We start from the raw sequence: 22,246 nt of genomic DNA, 5'->3' as shown, positions 1-22,246 counted from the left end.
TGACTTATTGAACATAAAATTTACTTATGATACATATTTATTTACATACAGTGCGACACAAAAGAGATGAAAATAAATGAGGGCGCCACCGTCGCTCATATAGCAACACTGATACTGCGACGCAAGCGATCTTGATACTATAGAATAAAAATCCAAAAATGTATATAATATAATCTAAAATAAATACCGCGATTTAAACCGTTATAATTGTTTCAGTGTAGCAATAGTGTAATTTAAGACAAAAATACATTAGTATTTTAATTGACCTACCTAGGTCAAATTTTACTTAAATGTATTTGGAATTAGTTATTTTATAAAAATCGGTCAAGTGTTTAGACTGCAGAGGCGCACATAGAATCAAACATACAAACAAACAAGCATACATGCAGCTCAAACACATTACCCTCTTTCTGGGTCCGTCGGGTAGAAAAAAACAAGGCGATTTGAAAACCACATATTTTTATTTTTTTTGTAGATAAATTTTGTACATTAATATAATTCATCAAAATCTAAATATTCTACTCCTTCAAAGGACTGATCATCACTCTGTTTCGAAGTACTGGCAAGAGGGTACGGGGCATCTTCAGTATCTGTAAATATGATACAGTAAATATGATTTTTTTTCTTATGGTTTGATTGATTAATAGATAGATAGCTGTATGAAAACAGTTATCACTATACTATGTAGTAAAATCTAAACTAGGTACTTTATTTGAGGCTGGTTGGATTGGATATAACTTCTTGACTCAAATTGTGCTGGTCGCACTATAAAAACTAGTTTTTGTTTACATACAAATAACCTCAAATTAATTTGCGAAAACATAATAATCGCCATACATACATACATTAAACACTCGTTACTAATGGAATATTCTATTTTACGTAGTACTGAGCAAAAATAAATGGAATCTCACCGGTATATTCTGCTGTACGTTTGTAAACGTTTTCCAAATCAGTCAATAAATTTCCAGCTTGAAATTCGGACAAACACCGAATAAAAACTTTATACACCACATCACGGACACCGCTACGTTTAACCTTTTTCATGATGTCTCCTTTTTTATTTTAATTTCTTGTTCTAAATAACAATTTGATCTCAATAATTCTCCACTTCACGAAAAAAACAACAAATTTTTATTCAACTTGACAGCTACATTGCCAATTCAGGGTTGCCAGGTAATGAAAAACGAATTAGTTCCAAAATAATTAATTTCATCTCTTTTATGTCGTACTATAACTTATCGATAGTTCAACACGCAATTGATACCTACCCATCCCTATTTGTCACACACACATCTATATAGTATCTAGCTCATCTGCCTACGATGTGCACTGAGCAATACACGCGCTCTATACTATTGTAATATATACTCTAAGCTACTTGCTCTGTGATACATACGAGTGTGAATAGATTCTGTGTTGAGATCACAGACATCCAAATATAATTCAAGTAATGTTTATATATCTGTGGTTGAGACAGGTAGCTAACGTTAATCTGTATGAAATATTATCTATAAAATATTTTTCATCTGTGTTATTTCTGTGCATTGTAGGTTGAATGACAGCGTCATAAGTCATTTGTAATTTTTTGTAATTTACTTTTGGGGCAATTTTAGGGTTATTTTTAATTTTTAGGGCATTACAGTTGGTTTATTTATAAGTTACTTTGTCTTGAGAAAAATAAATCTATTTAGAAATAGCGCTATTTCATTTTTTTTCTAAACAAGATGTGGATTTTAAAACTGGATACATATTTATAGGTTTGTACTTTATTTCATTGATTTTTAACTAAAACATTTATATTTGAATATATAAAATATATATGAAGATTATATGATATAATTAATCTCATTTTCAATACTGTTTCAGTAAATTCAGTTTCCAACGTTTCACTTAAAAATATGTTTCAAATCATTCATCATTACAAAATATGATCATTTGCGTATTTTATGCAAAAATATTTTTTTTACCTGATTACTGATCAAAATATGAAAATATAAATAAATATCAGAAACAAAAGTCGTTAATTATTAGAAAAATAGTTTTCAGCTTGGCACTAATATTTTTTTGCGTCCATATTATTTAAATCGCCATACAGATTATTTCAAAGTGATTAAGATTATTACTTTACATACCATGGATGATAATAATAATAACAGTAAGTGACGACCCCATCGCCCACGGTTGGAATATCTATTGTCTATGTGACAATAGATATTCCACCCGTGCAATCAGTCAACCCGCAGGACACCTTGTGGCGGGGTGTCGGGGAGTAGCGACCCCGCGGGAACCGAGTGCTCCCGGGGGAGGCCCCTGTCTTCATCTCCGGCTCGCCTTCACCGGCCGGTCGGAGTGAAGCCTGACGAGGACAGGACCCCCACCTCTGGCTTGCCTTAACCGGCCGGCCAGAGTGGAGTCGCGAGAGCTTTTAGCTCGAAGGGTGGATGCGAAGCGTAAGTGGCGAGTGGGCACGTGATGCTGGACCCTCAGGGAGCGCGTGATCGTAGTTTAAAGTCCAGGGACGCCTCTCCACCCTTAGCTGCTCACAATATGTTGCCCCCTTGTCGCACTATTGCAGCGACTTATTTCGGGGGCCCATACAGTGAGAGGGCGAGTCACCACCTGCCAACAATTTTTTGCTATATCTTAGTAGAAAGGCAGGTGCCATAGTCTTCCATAGTCCTTAATTCCGGTCCATTAACATCCCATTCCATAGCCCAGTTTATTTTATTCCCTTATCTTGCAATAGTCCTACATCGGCCGCGGACTGCCTAGGGCTGTATCTCTATAGTGCAGTCATGGGCAGGCTGCGGCTGGTGTCCCACAACACATTAAAATTCTCGAAAGGGCCTCTGCGTGTTGGATCCGTGTCCCCACGTAAGCCTTCCAAAGATCCGGGTACCGTCCTTCTGGTGGTACCCGAGTATTATGGAACAGAGAAACATAACAGTAATAAGTTTTTCATCACGAAAAAGAAAGCTGTACCAAATCCAGGTTATAAAATAATCATGTAACAAAGACTTATCAGACAAATAAATACACATAATATTGATATAAATTTGCCTAAACTTCCTTCATGTCTCTCATATTGTAATATTATAATTGAAAATATTTATAGAGTAATTTTGAAAAGATGTAATGTTGATTGAAATAATTAAGCAGTAGGTAATCAATGTCTGCTTGTACCTACACATATATGCTAATAGCATTTTAGGTAATTTGGTTTATGACTGATATGTGTTAAAATTGTACAGTAATCTTTATATTAATATTATCAGCGGCAAAGTGGCGGGTTGTGAGCACGGAGCTAGCGGCGCACCCTCCGGGGGCGGGCGGACGGCCGACACCATACGCCGCGTGAAGGTGAAGATGTCATCGGTGTCAGCACAGGGCGTCGTGGAGCGCGCCTCCGCAGAACTGTCGCGGCGGATCACCGGCCTCGGACTGCGCGGCAGGAAGAGATCACCTGGCGTCGTGGAACGAGTTGCAAACGCACTATGCGGCCCCGCCACCTCCGCTCCCAGAATACCGCGCAGACGCCGACCCGCACCCCGGCCGCTCATCTGGAGTCAGTTTATTTTAGAAGAAAGATTTCTAGAAAAATTTTTCCTTTACTTTAACTCTAATGATAGGAGAACGCTTGCTCAAGTTTGCACTAAATGGAGAGATATACTGTATTCATCTACCCGCTGGTGGACGGGTCTTGTGGCAGTTGTAGATTTGCGTGAAAGTAGATCTGAATCAGAATGTTGCATGCAAAGATTTTATAATTCAATTGTTAGAAGAGGTATTCGAGGTTTGGTTCTCATAGCAGCTTCTGATGATGACATCAATGAATTCATTCGAATATGTCCACTATCATCTAACCATGTTAATGCTTTAAGCTTGAAGGGCTGCACAGTAACAGACAGGGGCTTGGAATCAGTTCTGGATCATTTAGAGGTGTGTATACATTTAATCAAACTAATTAACATTATAATGTATCATACAGCTTATTCTAACAAGAATGTTTCATTTTTAGGTTCTTTTTGAACTAGAACTAACTGGCTGTAATGAAATAACTGAAGCTGGTATATGGGCATGTTTAACACCAAGGATTGTTTCACTCACACTTACTGATTGCATTAACATTGCTGATGAAGCTGTAAGTTTTCAGACAAATTTGGTATTTTTAAAGTATTTATTGAATATATGTTTCCAAGTTCTCAAAAACACAAGTAAAATTCATAAAATAGATAAAATTGATTAAAGTTAAGAAAAAAGAGATAACAATGTGTTCATGAAATATTTGGAAAACTATTAAAGGTTTATTATACATAATTGAGATGTCATAATATTAATAATATGTTTATTACTGAAATATTTTAGTAAATATGAATACAAATAATTTGGTTTCTAAAACAGGTTGGAGCTGTGGCACAACTTCTACCATCTCTGTATGAGTTTTCGCTGCAAGCGTATCATGTCACAGATGCAGCACTGGGTTATTTCTCACAAAAGCAAAGTGCATCGCTAAGTATATTGCGCTTACATAGTTGTTGGGAACTCACCAACCATGGAGTTGTTAATATAGGTAAGTGAGATCAAGTAAGAATTAAAATATCGAAAAGTGTTTAAGAGAAAGTTTTAAATTATGATATTTGTTTTTTTTATGTAATTGTCTTCAATCAATACTATTTAGTAATTACTATCTTATAATCAACCTTTCCATTATCATTCCAGTGCACTCGTTACCTAACCTCACTGTGCTATCACTGAGTGGCTGCAGCAAAGTTACTGATGAAGGAGTGGAACTAGTTGCGGAAAACTTGCCTCGTCTCCGCAGTCTCGATCTGAGCTGGTGTCCGCGGGTTACCGATAATGCCTTGGAGTACATTGCCTGTGATCTTAATCAGCTTGAAGAGTTAACACTTGATAGGTAAATTATGTTACCACTCCATAAAAAAAAATGTTGTGCTGAGTAGTTTATTTCTTTTCATTTAATAATACTGATATTAATTTGTTTTTGAAGTATTTTTTGTTTACAATAAATAAAATATAAATATTAACATCAGATGCGTGCACATAACGGACATCGGCGTGGGCTACGTGAGCACGATGCAGTCGCTGGTCGCGCTGTGGCTGCGCTGGTGCTCGCAGCTGCGCGACTTCGGCGTGCAGCACCTGTGCGGCATGCGCGCGCTGCAGCTGCTCTCGCTGGCCGGTACTGTATCACACTGCAGCACACTACATGTGCACTGCAGGACTTCGGCGTGCAGCACCTGTGCGGCATGCGCGCGCTGCAGCTGCTCTCGCTGGCCGGTACTGTATCACACTGCAGCACACTACATGTGCACTGCAGGACTTCGGCGTGCAGCACCTGTGCGGCATGCGCGCGCTGCAGCTGCTCTCGCTGGCCGGTACTGTATCACACTGCAGCACACTACATGTGCACTGCAGGACTTCGGCGTGCAGCACCTGTGCGGCATGCGCGCGCTGCAGCTGCTCTCGCTGGCCGGTACTGTATCACACTGCAGCACACTACATGTGCACTGCAGGACTTCGGCGTGCAGCACCTGTGCGGCATGCGCGCGCTGCAGCTGCTCTCGCTGGCCGGTACTGTATCACACTGCAGCACACTACATGTGCACTGCAGGACTTCGGCGTGCAGCACCTGTGCGGCATGCGCGCGCTGCAGCTGCTCTCGCTGGCCGGTACTGTATCACACTGCAGCACACTACATGTGCACTGCAGTATACCACACAATATGGCTCTAGACATTCATTTCATTTCAAACTTATCTACAAAGCAGACGCAGCGCTGATCTACCCATGTCCGATTTTTAACGAAGTTTTTATGTGTGGATTTGAGAATGAGTACAACACTAAAGAAGTTATGGATTAAAGCCATTATTTTATATGAGCATTATATTTCAGGGTGCCCGTTGCTAACCTCTGCTGGGCTGTCGAGTCTGATCCAGCTGCGCCAGTTGCGCGAACTGGAGCTCACAAACTGCCCGGGCGCTTCGCCCGAACTATTCGACTACTTGCATGAACATCTGCCGCGATGCGTCATCATCGAGTAACATACTATCCGCTTGTGGCCAGGGAAAACGTAACGAAAACTACGCGGCAGAATTTCGCGCCCAAAAGCTCAGTTATGACACGGCGAAAGTGAAACAAACAATAATGATGGATAAATGGACTAAACAATTACAGCGTTCGGTTCGCGAAATCCCGCCCGAAATTTTCTTAATAGCCCTTAGCCTACCCAGCCAAAAGTACAATTTGTATTCAATATATTGATTAAAATACCAGATATACACTTTATGCTAAAATGTTAATAGTCAATTCATAGAGTTTGTGCAATATGCCTGTAATTATATTCAATTAAAAGACTTAACAGAATCTCGAATGATATAATGACTATTTTCGATATTATATTTTATAAGCTTCGTTATATTATTACGCTGTGCTGATGATGATTTGTAATAAAAATAAATATGCGCACCTCGAAAGTATTATTAAAGTAATGGGCGGTCCAATTTTGGTTACGACGCAAACTACCTTTGTAAGTTGTCAGATAAGCTTTTTTAGTATACTTAATTTTTAATAAAAACCCTTATAAAATTTGAAAGTATAAGTCTTTACTGCAATATTTATTAAACATTTCATAAATTCTCTACAAATTGACTTTTACAAAAATAGCTGTTTGCTCAAGTTTTATTTGAAATTTTTAATTATTAATGCACCATATGAATGATATTGAATGCCCCGATTTTTGTATTTGCTAATGACGTTTTTCAAGCAGATATAATACGCATTCGATGCTCCAGAATTTATATACTACTAATGGAGTGTATGTGGTTAAAAAAGATTTAAATCTTTCATGTTAAATCTTTATATAATGTTAATAAATACCTTACCCTACTCTCTAAACAATATGTTTGGTTAGTGAAATATTGAACTATAACGTCTATTCTATTTCAGTTGTATAGAAAATAGTTTCGACGCCTTATTATTAACATCTATTACGCTTCAAAAAAAAATTGAATCAAAGTCTAGTCAATGCATTTTTTAATATAAGTTTGTATCATGTAGATTTAGAAAAGAAACAGATATACACAAAATTAATATATATATTTAGGTCAATATTTTTTAACATTATATTTCATTGGAAGTGATTTATTTCTGTGTATTTACACAGATAATATTTGTATTTGTTTTATATGATTTTATTATCTTTATTTTTACAATTTTATTACTATACCGTCCGAATCTTATGTACAAGTGTGTGTGTTTGTGTGTGTGAATTACACGTTTAAAGAGAATAAAAATGTAAAATTACCATATACTTAATGTATTTACATATTCATAATTAATATAAAGCAGAAAAATTAATTACACGATAAATGCTGCTCATACTTTATAGTATTGATAACAAATATGATCTTAAATCCAAATTTTATTTTAAATATTACGATATAGTATGCAGGCTATGCAAATTATTCTTGATTTTTTCAGCTTAAATAAAAGATCTTTATATACATTAATATATTATAGATTTCAATAAATAACGAATTTCTGGAGCAATATTACCAGATTTAAAAGTAATTATTGTAGCAGTTAGATGATAAAGTTGTATATTAGTACATACAATGAAATTTAGCTAATGCAATAAATAGTATGATAGTTGGAAATTGCAATCAAGGTACATAAATAATAAAAAACACAGCATTACGACTGTTTTCTTAAACATAATGTAGTATTCGTTACAGTAGAAGTTTCAAGTATTGCTATAATTATTTGAATTCCTCACATCCCTTCCTCTCTAGAATTTAGACGTGAGAGTATAATTTATTATTATTTAGATGTAGATTGACCATTATGTATATAGTTGTTCTGGATCAAACATTATTAGACTATCTATTAAAATTCTCTCTTAATAGATATTACATTGTTGAGAAGATGTATGTTATTTGTACCTTTATGAACATGGTTGTAATTAAACTATTTAAGCAATACTATGTAATTCTTATCTATTTAGATAGTGTTCGCCTACAGATGCTAAATCACAGTCTAATAAAACGTTCTGTGATTTTTTCATAACAAGTATGTGGCTTGTCTTTTTTGCATAACTTATATTGTCTTCACTGTGTGTGTTAAATCTATATTTTTGTATGTGTGGTAGAAATTAATTACTTAGATATATAATGATTCAATGTCTTGTTTTGTAAATTATGCGTGCCATTATCACAAATTCTGTTCAATTGTTTACCCTTTATTCCAATACACCCGCCTATAAATTAGAATGTTTTGTGTGATGATTTGTGTTGTAGAGTAACTGAGTACCTTCTGAGTACTATAATTTTGTGTTTTTATAATTTATGTATAGTATAATAGTCACCTTTAATTTGTATAATACAAAGTGAGATGTTATAGTGCAATATAGATGTACTGTTTTATGAGGTGTTTTATTTTTTACTAGCGGTCCGCCCCGGCTTCGCCCGTGGTCCATAATATTTACGTTTTCTCTACATAAGAACCATCCTCGTACTTCAAGGAATATAATAAAAAAAGAATTATCGAAATCGGTTCAGCCGTTCTCGAGTTATGCGCTTACCAACACGTTTTGCGATTCATTTTTATATATAAGATTTCTTATTTTTAATACCACATTCTACATGAACAATTTGACTTCAAGTTTCAGTTAAGTAATTTAATCTCAACGAAAAAACTAAAAGATCTTATAATAATGATGATTTGGAATTTTATTATTACTTTAAATAATATAAAAAAATGGTTCTTAGAAAAAAAATAATATTTAGAAAACGACATTGATAATACTGGAGAATTCACGTAAAAAACGCGTTTAGTACATTACCTCAAAGGTGGAGTTAAAATGTGTGTTATATGTATTTATTGGTTATATTCCAATTTCTATTATGTAACTTACCATTCTTGCAACTTTTTGTGAAATCCCGTGTCCCCTAGTGGGGGCAGATGCATTATTCATACATCTGTTTCACTGATCCATTTTCTTTAGGGACAATTAGGTGACCAGCCTTCTGTGTCCTGCCAGACAGAGACCTTTTTTTATTCGTTTCCACCGGGAATCGAACCCAGGACTCCTCCCTCGGTTCTACACTCACGCGTCAACTACAGACTGTACCTACCAAGGAGGCGGTCAACTTTTTGAATCGTTATTAATTATCTGATCAACTTTTACATGTGAATTAATTTGGTAGTAAAATTTACAGCTGCTGAAAATCGTGAAAAATCTTTTAAAGTCGACAACTTTTTTTCAAGGTCTCTGCGGTTTTTACATTTCATTTATGATGTTTTGGAAATAAACATCATAAAAAAGCCACGGCATTTTGAGGCAAAGCGGGCAGAAAGCTAGTAATATAATATAGACTTACAAAAAATAATCAAGAAAGCATGCTTTCTTATTTTAATCGTCGTGGTACGTATATAGGCTATAGCACTTAAAGCTCCATATGAAATAATGAATTATTAAAATTGGTCCAGTAGTACTTCTTAAGATTCGTGTTCAAATAAACAAACTTATGTAGTTACGTATTAGATTTTAACTTAGTTTCAGTTGAATTAATATAATGTAGCATTATTACTGGAAAAGCACCTCTATGGGTTTCCCACCAATAATGTGCTAGGAATGTTTTTGTAAATAACAAATAGTATCGCTTCAAACGCTAAACGCTTTGATTAATTTCACAAACACATCCGTCGCTACGCACCTTCGCACATCTCTGGTGGAATACCCTAAGGACTAAGGAGTGAGGTAGTATAATATGCAAATAAAACACATTTTGCAGGTACTTTTGTACGATTTATTTCAATAACACAGTCTTACAACAAATCAAGACAACAAATGGACATAAAATGCTGGTAACTTTATAACATTTCTTATAATATAATATTATCTACATCAAAATGATGCTTCCAATATTATTTTTTACAGGAAATGTAAGACGACTAAATACAATTTTTAGAATGTTGAAAAAGTGCCTATTGATATCCCCTTACTATATTATAATATGATTAGTAAGCAACTAAAGTGAATTTCTAGTAAAACTAAGATTATATTACAGAATCATTTTTGAATCAACACAAAGTATTCAGCACCATAGCGAACTAGCTACAATATCGCAAAAGAAGTCTTTATAAACATAAATTAAAATTTATACATTTATACAGTTGTCTTCTGTTTTGCAAGTTTTGGTGTATTGTTATATTAAAGTAAATGCTAAGTTTAATTTATAATAAACTATAAAGTGCATTTATATAAAATAAATTCAACGGAAAAGAATAACTCATTACATTGATATGGTACTCAATTTTTACTTGGTGAATAGGTCCTAATTTTACATGACATCAAATCAAAGTGTTTTTAAACCAAAGTTCAAACTCATTAACTTTTCCGCAATATTTTTCTATTATAATATTACAATAATTAACAAATTAGATACAACAAGTTAATATTAATACAATACTTTATTATGTCAGAAAATAAATTAAACTTATACAATGTTTACCCAATTGAAAATAATGATGCTTTGATATTTCGTTGTAGCTTTCAGTCTTGTGTTATAAGATTCTGAAACAAAAATTGTACTTTTAATTTACAATTATTTAAAGATATCATATATGTATAAAGGCGTAGCAACACAGAACAGTAACAACATATAGAAGTGTGATGTGGGCGTGGCCCACGTGTCAATAATAAGTTTAGATCACCTAACTTGCTCTCAGTTGTGCGCAGAAAAATATTTGAGTCGGTTGTCAGCTGTCAAACCTTTTTTCCATATTTATTCATTAATTAGGACGTGTTGTTCGCTATTAGAGTGCAAAAATGATAGCAGACGAAATAATATCAGCAATGGAGGCATTTCATACCATCGGTAAGTCTTATTTTTATTTATTTTACATAATATATTTTATGTTATAACTTCGCTTGTCGTAATTTGTCAAAATTGTATACAAATTTCTAGTCAAAATGAACCTTAATCCGTCAGAAATTAGTACTATTATAGATTGAACAGCAAACAAGACTTACTGGAATATTATCGCAAATTGCAATAAACAAACGAATGTCGCTTTAGTGATGCTTGTGGCGCATATCGACAGTATCGATACAAAGACAAACATTATAAATATTAAACTTTCATTTGTCCAATTTATTTATAGATTTCCCAAAGAGGCTAATTTAAAAGAGAAATGGATAAATGCAACGTGACGAGTTAACTGGATGCCGAACAGCACTAAGCAGTCTAACAAAGGCCACCGATACAGCAAACCTACGGCAGTTCCTAGATTTAAAATAATGCATATTTTCTGTTTGTATTTTGTAAATATAGATTAATACTATTCTATTCCGTTTTTTATTTAATAATAATAATAATATACAAAGACATACTTAGTAGTAATAATAAATAAACATACTCCAAAATGTGACACATTATACTACATGTATAAATAATGTACTACTACTAAATAATACTCATATAATAGAAAGAAAAAAAATACACAAAAAATATTTATTTGTGAATTATCGATAACAAGGCTGACATCCCTCAGGGCATAGCATCAGATAAATATCAAGTTAATGTCATTAATGTTGAGTTACACAAATTTCAACCTTATCTCTATGTGTTGAGGTTCATAGTTATATCTATCGAAAACTAACGCCCTCTGTTGTGGAGTAGCTGAATGTTTTCGAATTTGGAATTTCTGTGCAATGAGAAACAAAACAGCTAATATACCTAGGGATGTTATACTAAAATAAAACGTAACATGGTGCGTTGGGGTACATATTGAAATGCTGAATTTATAACCTAAGTCAGTTTTTACTCAAATTAAGCTGTCCAATCAAAGGCATAGTTTACTTGTAGTGTACTGTCAGTATAACTATCGGTTTAAATGTGAGGGTTTGGCGACACTGGTTTTCATACTAATTATGACATTATAGCACTTCTATATGTTTTTACTGTTCTGTGCGTAGCAAGTATAAAGGAATACATATCTATATATACAAATTAGTTTTTTATTTTGTTGTTTAAACCGACTATTAGCTAATTATTTAATGTGTACAAAATAATTTATACAGGGTGTCCCACTATCGGTATACTAAGCGCAAAGGGACTTGTAGTTTTGCATACACTGATCACGTAAAAAATACTTAAACAACAAAATTACATCAAAAAATGATTGCTAAATTCTTCCTGAAAATCCATGTTTTCATCTCTAGCTTTGCGCTAATGTGAGCATTTTGTCTATGAAAACATAATCTTAAACGATAGCTCACGTGCTGGTGGCAAAGTTGGGCGGGTTGCTTGTTATGGTTGTACATATACCTAGAGTTCTAAGAATTCATCTATTTGAAAAAAAGATGCGTATGGAATTTTACAAGTATTTTTTACGTACTCAGCTATGCAAAACTATAACCTCCTTTGAGCTTAGTATACCAACAGTGGGACACCCTGTATACTAGGTAATGTAAATAAATTTATAAGGAAGCAAGTTTGTATCGAATATATTGATGTAAAAAACTACCGCCGCCGTTTGCCGTATTGAACAATGTGTGTTTACAATGTTTTTTACAGTTCATTGTCTGTTTGTTTTTGAAGTGATAACTTTTATCGGAGCGTAAACTGCTTCGTTACGTAACGCGTTACGGCGCTTGCTTGTTCGACTTAACTTCTCACGCATACGGCAACGTTAGGCAGGCTCCTCTCAGATCTTAACCCACTGCGCTAGCCTATTTCAATTTATCACTTCAGCGTTATGTCCCGAGACTTACAAACTTTTTATTTTTTCGACTTCTCTTGTCGCCCTCGACTATTTTGTTTGTTCCGTCTCATTTCCGACGCAGACTATTTTAACGGATATCTGATAGTGTTACCTGAATGTATACCTGTAATGATACCTATTTGAAGGTTCCTCTATGTTGAATTAAATAGTACAGCCACATGTCACTCACCGGTCAGTGGTAGGGCTGCAGGTAGGCGGTGGTGGAGGCGAGGTCGCGCCGCAGCCAGGCCGCGTTGAGGCGCACGGTCTCCAGTGACGTGTCACTCACCGGTCAGTGGTAGGGCTGCAGGTAGGCGGTGGTGGAGGCGAGGTCGCGCCGCAGCCAGGCCGCGTTGAGGCGCACGGTCTCCAGCGCCTGCTGCACACTGCGCTCGGTGCCGGGCGACTTGTGCGTCGCGAAGAACTCCTCTATCTCGCGCGCGCTCGCCTCCGACGCGAAGTTCTCCGTCGTTGATTTCACTAGGCGCGCGAGGAGGAAGCCTCCCTGTCATGATAAAGTGTGAATTAAGTTTGTTAGAACAGGTGGATGTGTTTTGCCGCTAACTACCAAAATTTTAAAATGAATTATTCATCAATCAATTCGTTTTCAATGATACGAATTCTATACGATAAATCCAATATATTTCAAATAATAAATCAATTGTACAAAATATAATGATTCCAAAATTTACCTGGTAACGGTCCATAAATTCCTGCCAGTGGTCCTTGAAGAACTGCCAGGCCAAATCACGTCCATTTCTGCTCACTGCCACAGAAACGATCACGAACACCGTGTCTTGAGAACGTACTTCATCCTGAAAATATTTCATACTTCATATAATGACATACTTTAAAACACCCGCAGACTCATCATAAAGCTGTGAAATCATCCCATAAACATAATTATTTATGAACAGCTGTGAAATCATCGCATAAACACAATTATTCAACTAGTAGGTTGTAAATGTGAAAACTGTTATGACGATTCAAAAGTGCTTCTAGAAGAAGTCTTATTGAATAAATAAATGTTAGTTTTGAGTTAATTTGATAGTTGAATAGAACAATCACTCATAATTTATTTACTACTACATCATTATTTTTTTAACGTAAACTTTTTATATGATATAAACGTATACAAACTGACCGAGATAGCGAACTCGAGCACTCGGTTGAGCAGCGCGGGGTCCCTGACGGCGCCGAGCGCGCGGCTGATGCGGTCCTTCTCCTCGTGCAGGTCGGCCGCGCGGTACAGCTGCAGGAAGCGCTCGAACGTGCCCGCGTCCGCGCCCGCCAGCACCGCGCGGTAGCACGCCGAGCGCAGGTCCGCCGGCAGCGGGCACGACCCGCTGCTGTGCTTCTCGAAACTGGCACAGTTACATTATATAGCGCCGCTATTGTGCTTCTCGAAACTGACACAATTACATCATAATTATAGCGACGCTATTGCGCTTCTCGAAACTAACAGACAATTACATAATATAGCGCCGCTACTGTGCTTCTCGAAACTCACAGACAATTATTTATTTATTATTTAAAAAACATCGCTACAAAAATATTGGAGTGTGTTTCGACATATTTAAAATAACATACTTACTTAACTCTCATTTTAATATATTTTTTAAGCTAAAATACGCCTAATTTAGCCAATTTCTACTCACAAAAATCATAAAATTACATTATTCTTAATTTTATCTTGACCAATGTTTTAGGGCCGATTTTTCAATGCAATTATTCGTCGAATAATGTATAAAACTACCATTTTAAAAACGTATTCTGATTGCCCGTATTTGACAGTTTACGTGACATTTTAATATTATCGTGTAATACTTTATTGGACGGATAAGTTTTATCCAAGCATTGAAAAATCGGCCCTTAAAATTTTAAAAATCCATTCCGCATGGCATCCACTCATAAAAACTTACCGGATTTTAGCCTCTTTGATAGTATCAGGATCTTCAAAACTGATCATCCTGTTAAGCACTAAACTTCTAAGCAGAGTATCCAAATGGCTTTCCTTTTCTTCAGCGTCCCATCCCAGGCGCTTGGTAACATTGGCAAACAATTTACGGCCGTAATTTTTGAGCGGTTTATCGAGAGCCGTGTGTGAAAATAGAGCGCTAAGTTTCGATAAGCAATTCGCTATAGACGACCATACGGTGAAATTTGTTTCATTGCTGAATGCTTCCATAAGTTTCAATGACTGGAAACAAAGTTATACAAATTAAAAATATTTTGATGCATTTAATAACATTAGAACAAACACATGAAATAAGGCAATTTTTACTTCACATCATAATTTATTATGCATGTGCAAAATTCGGCTTTACAAACATTAATTTTGATTTAAAAATGAATGGAAAATACATATAAATGTAACATACCTCATTGGTGTGTGCATGTCCCGCCTGGACAAATGCGAAGCAATCGTCAAGCAAACCGAGACGGTCTAGAGGCGGCAAGGAACCGTCTCGAATGGCGCCCACTAAACGCTCTAATAGTACTGGCTCATATCGCGTGCGATAATATCCAACCTGCAAGATCATTTAGTAATACAGCATAAGAATTGACATAAGAAACCAATTTAAACACTTATTTAACAAGACGCAGTCTTATTGAAAGTTAACATCTTATTACATAAAACATAGAGATTTTAATTTTATTTAATCACTAGCTGCACCGCGCGGTTTCACCCCCGTGGCTCCACCCCTGTTGGTCGTAGCGTGATGATATATAGCCTATAACCTTCCTCGATAAATGGGCTATCTAACACCGAAAGAATTTTTCAAATCGGACCAGTAGTTCCCGAGATTAGCGCGTTCAAACAAACAAACAAACAAACAAACTCTTCAGCTTTATAATATTAGTAAAGATGAATACTTACAGTGCCAGGGTTCAGTTTGACCCAAGAATCTTCAGCCACATTTTCTAATACAACTTCTTGTGTATGTTTATCCAGAACTGTTGAAAGCGCTACCTGTGAAACAAAAAAAAAATGATTTTTTTATTGCTATTTTTTCATATCGCGATACGCGATATTAATTAATACAGATACATTTCCTACAATCAACAATTATTCAGCTGCATATATTATCTTATCACAAATGCAAGTTGTAAAAATTCTATAGCACTAAAAATATTTTGCTAAATTTACTGGAATTTCAAGTGACTGTTTTGTAATCATTGTATTGATAAGCAAACAGCTATTCAGATGTTTAAAACAGTTCTAGCTACCATATTTGATTAACCAAAACAAGGGATACTGCACTTCAAATTTAAACGTAATGTTACGAATTTAATATCAAAAAACCACATTATTTACTTTATTACTACAGGAATAGTTTTAAATAATTATTTACTTTACTATCCTTCAACTTAAATTTTTCAATAGTAGGAAATGTAGATGCTGATTGTTTTGCAAGTATGTTAACATCACATTCACATATTTTATGTACTGTTGTCTGTTCATTTGATAATTTATCTGGTGACTGTTTCTATAAACAGAAATTAATGATAAGAAATATTATGTAAATAATACAAAACCTGTTTAGCCAATTCATGCAATAAAATTGTTTTATCATTTGTATAATCTACAACTTTTTCATAGTATATTTATGTTATGCATATCTCACTTTAAGTGATAAAAATACATTTGGCACTGAACCAATGCAAAAAGATATGTATCATCAATTTAATCAAAGATAACATGAGCTTATCAATTGAATGAGGAAGTGAACTTGAAAAACTAGGTCAATGATATATCAACTCAAATCAATATCAGATATCTACGATACCAAATACTTATTACCTTAGAAGGTTGCTCTTGAGTAGAGATAGTGATGGGCACCATCCATATTATATCATCACCTTGGCTGCCATCAGCACAGAATTTTTGTTGTGTCAATTTTAATACACGATGGGGCCCTCTTTGCTCCGAACTAACCTAAAAGAATGAAAAAAATCTCGATAAATAGATAAAACCAAGTCACAAGTATTACCGTAAGAGGCTCTGACTGGTGATTTGTCTATAGAAACAATATTCCAAAATCATACTCCACTTATTAAGATGTTATTTGCAAATATAGACGTTCCACATAATATGTTCCATTACATTTTTAATCACGCTTTCGCACATTTTTATTGCACAAAATCATATTGAAATGAAAATACTATAAATGAATTTGGAGTGCTCATTTAATAAATTTATTATTATTAATAAAAAAAACAAGACTTTATTTTTATTTTACTCTAAACAATTCTATGTAAATAAGAGATTAAATGATTATGTACTAAATATATAAAATAACATATTTGTTAATAACACTATCTTATTGTTCAACCTAGCATAATATAGAAACATTATTATATTTTGAGATAAGATAAAGCCATTGTTTTCCTTCATAGAACTAAAATAAATTACATATGCAATGTTTTATCAGCATAGTAAATGGTTAATTAAATAATAGCCTGTATATGTTTAATGTACTTTTAATTGGAGAGAAAATTAAGGATTGTCAGGCACATAAAGTTTATTACATTAAATTAAGCACTTTTTACCTTTTTTTAGTATAACAGTAATTAAAAAAATATTTGATCTGTACATGTAAATTTTACTTCACAAAAAAGGCTAGATAAAAATATGACCTTGAGACTAATCAAAATATCAGACAACATTTTCTATCAATAAAAATTACACTTCACATATTATTTATAATAAGTATCACTTAGAAACAATGAACCATTCAAATACACATAAGCACAATTACAATGGACTGAATCACTTCAACTTTGCCACCACATAACAATGGGCTATAAAGTATAAACACAATGAAACAGTAATAAATTAAATTACATTTAGAGTGTAAATGTAAGTGCTCGACAATAGCAATAGTTATATTGATTCGCTGATATTATAGATTAAGCATGTTATTCTTCCTATATATTATTACTATGTATAATTCAATGAAAAATATTTTAGTGTAAAACAAAAATTTTACTTTACCTGCACCATTGGGAAACCCATTTGCTTGGTCCAAGTTGACATGACAGCTCCTACAGGCTTATTTGAAGCTTCTTCTAGTGCTGCCCATAAATCTTCAGTAAATGTGTTTTTGTACTGTTTAAAAAATAAATATTTACGTTATATTTAGTAGAGAAAAAATAAAATAATTATTTATTTTTATTTAAAAAAAACTAACCTGGTGTCTAGTAAGGTAAATATTCATGCCTTTGCGAAAATCATCATCACCAATGTATCTATGCAACATCCTAATAACTGATGCACCTTTGTTGTAAGAAATATCATCAAATATTTCATCTATCTCTGATGGATGACCCACAGGGACTTCAATAGGATGTGAATTTTTCAAACAGTCCAATTCTAATGCTCTGAAAATGTATAATATGTATAGTTGTATATTTAATGTAAACAAAACACTGACACACTAAGTTGAATGACTTTTAGGTATGAGCTTGGCGGTGCTCCAATTTTATTCTTCAATGAATTAGCAATTTTTTCAGTTTAAATTAAACCATTACATTTAAAATTTGAAAATCATGATGAGATGGTGAATTAGCCAAGTGGATACTATACAATAGTTTATTACCTATTTAATTAGATAACTTACCGTATGTATGTCTCAGTCACAAACTGAGTCCATATGTCATATTCTGGAAACAGATGATTGACACACAGGAATTCAACAAATGATGCATAACCCTCATTCAACCACAGATGCGTCCACCATTCCATAGTTACCAAGTTACCAAACCACTGGTGAGCCAACTCATGGCCCACAACTAAAGCTATCCACTGTCTCCTTACAGCTGAAGTGTGCTCCTCATCAACAAGCAGACAAGTTTCTCTGTAAGTGACTAGACCCCAATTTTCCATAGCACCAGCTGAAAAATCAGCAATGGCTATCAAGTCTATTTTTGGCAATGGATATGCAATATCAAAGTAGTCCTTATAATAAGGAAGAACTTTAGCAGCAACTTCTAATGCAAACAATCCCTGTTTGCTTTTTCCTACAGGGGTGTAAACACGCACAAGCACACCGTCATGAGACTTTTTCTCCACATAATCATACTCTCCAACCACAACAGCTACCAGGTATGTAGACATAATTGGTGTTGTATCAAACTGCATGATTTTATTATCACCAACTATTTTTTCTTCTTTAACCGGCATGTTGGACAACGCAACTCTATCAGAGGGCACTTCTAAAGTTATATCAAATGTGGCTTTGATGGCAGGTTCATCCCAGCAGGGAAAACATCTTCTAGCATCTGTGGCCTCAAATTGAGTTACTGCTGCATAACGTTCTTCGCCACTAGGAGTCAAATACTTGCTCCTATAGAGGCCTTTCATCTTATCATTGATTTCACCAACAAAATCGCAAAACAATGTTGCGGTTCCTTCAGGCAATGCATTGTCAAACACGATAGTTGCTGTTTCATCTGCTGCGTCGACTTTAACTTCCACTGGATTAAGTGTAGTAGCCTCTCCACCTTCATCATATTGGAGTTTAACGCTCTTGAACTCCAAATCTAAGCTATTGAGCACAATTTCTTTGGTAGAGGTAACAATCTGAAATTTAGCGCGTCGTTGTTAGTACGTCACATGGAAACTAGGGGGGTTTCTTTAGAGAACTGCCGCACGTATTATAGGTTTTTTGTGGGGGGGGGATGGGGGGGAGGAGGGGGGGACCCTCCCACCAAAAGGGGAAAGTTAGGAAACCAATAGTTTTGGAGAAAATTCAATTTTCCTATTCTAACCTCAAAATGTATGGAATTAATTGGTGTAAAATAATTTTAACTAAGCATTAGACGATAGTAACATATTTTACGATACATAAATAAAATACAAACAAGTTGTGAAAACCTACGTAGTTTTTTTTATTTGAGTGGGAATCGCCCTAAAGTCGCTTCTGGCACTCGCCGGCCGCTGCCGCGGCACGCTCGCTTCGCTCGCTCGGCTCGTGCGGCAGTTGAAATGTTAACCTAACACGCTCGTCGCTTCGCTCCTCGCTACCTATTTGGATATTAAAAATAAAAGTTTAATAGTTTTTTAACCTACGTAGATTTTTTTAAGCTATTGCATAGCTTCTATCGCGGGCCTTGAGCGCGGGGACCGAATCCAGAAATTGCGTAACAAAAATCCTCTCGCTCCCACTCCGACGGGCACGGAGGTGTGGCTTGAAGGCATGCTACGCAATAGCTTTGCCGCGGCAGTCCCCGAGTGCCACACGTCTTTTTTGTTTAAGTGGGAATCGCCCTAAAGTCGCTTCTGGCACTCGCCGGCCGCTGCCGCGGCACGCTCGCTTCGCTCGCTCGGCTCGTGCGGCAGTTCAAAAGTTAACCTAACACGCTCGTCGCTTCGCTCCTCGCTACCTATTTGGATATTAAAAATAAAAGTTTAATAGTTTTTTAACCTACCTACATAGGTTTTTTTTGTTTGAGTAGGAATCGCCCTAAAGTCGCTTTTGGCACTCGCCGGCCGCAGCGTAAAGTCACAGTACAGTGAAATGGAACGTCTTGGTCCGCTTTTTTTGCACAACAAAACGGATAAATGCACTTTTTTCGCACAAAAAATTATTAACTTTAAAAATTAATAACTAAAAAACTACAAGTTTCCTAACGATAATATTTTGGAATTACAATCTTACATTACCTAGCTAACTAAAAATATAAATATTTCCAACAAATTCGTGCGGCAGTTAACTAAAGCCAACCCAAACTAGGTATTTGCAATAACTAAATGATGAAATTTCCTCTTACCGACACTTTCACCCTAGTAGAGCCCGTAAACGTAAATTTCTCTAGATTAGGAATTAAATGTAATTCGTAATGTTTAGGAATAACATTTTTAGGAAGTCGTTGGAACGGTTTGTTTTCTGGCATTGTCACTTTTTCTTTCAATATCGTAAATGTGGGCCGTACGCAAGAGAAATACCGTAATGACCGAGTGACAGAGTGAACTCGCACTCCGATTACACCCGCACAGCCAATACGTACCCCCCTCGCACGCCCGCTACCCCACTCCAAATAACGGTCTATGCTACGTAACAATTTGCAATGGCGACCTAAGTTACGTTGACAAAATATATATTTGCCATAAAATTGCAAACGAACAGAAGAACGCAAAGCCTGTGAAATTTGTAGGGACATGGAAAATAATTAATTTTCAATTAAGAAATTTGAATTAGCAGGCCGTGCCGTTAATGTTTTCTCAAATTATTAAATATATAAAATCGATGTCATTTCAAAGTGTCATCCGTCACGTACTTTGACAATCATTTTTTAGGTTATGTTAATATTATTCTAGCTTCGTATTAGTTATATATTATATTACTCTATGGGCGTATAGTACGACATAAAAGAGATGAAATTAATTATTTTGGAACTAATTCGTTTTTCATTACCTGGCAACCCTGAATTGGCAATGTAGCTGTCAAGTTGAATAAAAATTTGTTGTTTTTTTCGTGAAGTGGAGAATTATTGAGATAAAATTGTTATTTAGAACAAGAAATTTAAATAAAAAAGGAGACATCATGAAAAAGGTTAAACGTAGCGGTGTCCGTGATGTGGTGTATAAAGTTTTTATTCGGTGTTTGTCCGAATTTCAAGCTGGAAATTTATTGACTGATTTGGAAAACGTTTACAAACGTACAGCAGAATATACCGGTGAGATTCCATTTATTTTTGCTCAGTACTACGTAAAATAGAATATTCCATTAGTAACGAGTGTTTAATGTATGTATGTATGGCGATTATTACGTTTTCGCAAATTAATTTGAGGTTATTTGTATGTAAACAAAAACTAGTTTTTATAGTGCGACCAGCACAATTTGAGTCAAGAAGTTATATCCAATCCAACCAGCCTCAAATAAAGTACCTAGTTTAGATTTTACTACATAGTATAGTGATAACTGTTTTCATACAGCTATCTATCTATTAATCAATCAAACCATAAGAAAAAAATCATATTTACTGTATCATATTTACAGATACTGAAGATGCCCCGTACCCTCTTGCCAGTACTTCGAAACAGAGTGATGATCAGTCCTTTGAAGGAGTAGAATATTTAGATTTTGATGAATTATATTAATGCACAAAATTTATCTACAAAAAAAATAAAAATATGTGGTTTTCAAATCGCCTTGTTTTTTTCTACCCGACGGACCCAGAAAGAGGGTAATGTGTTTGAGCTGCATGTATGCTTGTTTGTTTGTATGTTTGATTCTATGTGCGCCTCTGCAGTCTAAACACTTGACCGATTTTTATAAAATAACTAATTCCAAATACATTTAAGTAAAATTTGACCTAGGTAGGTCAATTAAAATACTAATGTATTTTTGTCTTAAATTACACTATTGCTACACTGAAACAATTATAACGGTTTAAATCGCGGTATTTATTTTAGATTATATTATATACATTTTTGGATTTTTATTCTATAG

General features: G+C 35.0%; 2 protein-coding genes across 3 annotated transcripts; one reads left to right on the top strand and one right to left on the bottom strand.

Annotated features, from left to right (window-relative positions):
- The first annotated feature begins 1,579 nt into the window (after positions 1-1,579).
- On the top strand, positions 1,580-8,443 carry LOC149903957 (F-box/LRR-repeat protein 16). 2 transcript variants are annotated; one of them, XM_090107957.1, is made up of 7 exons: positions 1,580-1,760; positions 3,279-3,942; positions 4,022-4,144; positions 4,405-4,573; positions 4,723-4,918; positions 5,055-5,203; positions 5,916-8,443. In XM_090107957.1, exons 2-7 carry the CDS (start codon positions 3,370-3,372, stop codon positions 6,062-6,064), a joined length of 1,359 nt encoding a protein of 452 aa, XP_089964083.1. In that variant the 5' UTR covers positions 1,580-1,760; positions 3,279-3,369; the 3' UTR covers positions 6,065-8,443. The 2 variants fall into 2 exon arrangements, with proteins under 2 accessions (XP_089964083.1, XP_089964084.1); XM_090107958.1 differs by lacking the exon at positions 4,022-4,144.
- Positions 8,444-9,806: 1,363 nt separating this feature from the next.
- Positions 9,807-21,002, bottom strand: Psa (puromycin-sensitive aminopeptidase). Its single transcript, XM_090107654.1, has 12 exons — positions 20,565-21,002; positions 18,413-19,374; positions 17,984-18,173; positions 17,788-17,901; positions 16,594-16,728; positions 15,670-15,762; positions 15,170-15,319; positions 14,711-14,988; positions 13,933-14,152; positions 13,481-13,603; positions 13,078-13,293; positions 9,807-10,596 (listed from the first exon to the last, which is right to left on the bottom strand). The coding sequence occupies exons 1-11, from the start codon at positions 20,952-20,954 to the stop codon at positions 13,081-13,083; spliced, it is 2,868 nt and encodes a 955-aa protein (XP_089963780.1). The 5' UTR covers positions 20,955-21,002; the 3' UTR covers positions 9,807-10,596; positions 13,078-13,080.
- Positions 21,003-22,246: the final 1,244 nt, after the last annotated feature.

Source organism: Colias eurytheme, chromosome 12 (assembly GCF_061535395.1).
Source record: "Colias eurytheme isolate Ceu_HAF_F1 chromosome 12, ilColEury1 Martin Lab GWU primary, whole genome shotgun sequence".
NCBI lineage: Eukaryota > Metazoa > Arthropoda > Insecta > Lepidoptera > Pieridae > Colias > Colias eurytheme.
Note: the sequence above shows the minus strand (reverse complement) of the source record. Positions and strands in the feature narration are given on the sequence as shown.

Bases quoted from the DNA above. Each gene is read 5' to 3' on its own strand.
- LOC149903957 (XM_090107957.1), top strand. From the start codon at position 3,370: ATGTCATCGGTGTCAGCACAGGGCGTCGTGGAGCGCGCCTCCGCAGAA. The intron at 4,574-4,722 runs GTAAGTGAGATC...TTATCATTCCAG, and splicing joins CCATGGAGTTGTTAATATAG to TGCACTCGTTACCTAACCTC. The intron at 4,919-5,054 runs GTAAATTATGTT...TATTAACATCAG, and splicing joins GAAGAGTTAACACTTGATAG to ATGCGTGCACATAACGGACA.
- Psa (XM_090107654.1), bottom strand. From the start codon at position 20,954: ATGTCCCTACAAATTTCACAGGCTTTGCGTTCTTCTGTTCGTTTGCAA. The intron at 18,174-18,412 runs GTAAGTTATCTA...ATACATTTTCAG, and splicing joins GTGACTGAGACATACATACG to AGCATTAGAATTGGACTGTT. The intron at 17,902-17,983 runs GTTAGTTTTTTT...TTTTTTAAACAG, and splicing joins TTTACCTTACTAGACACCAG to TACAAAAACACATTTACTGA.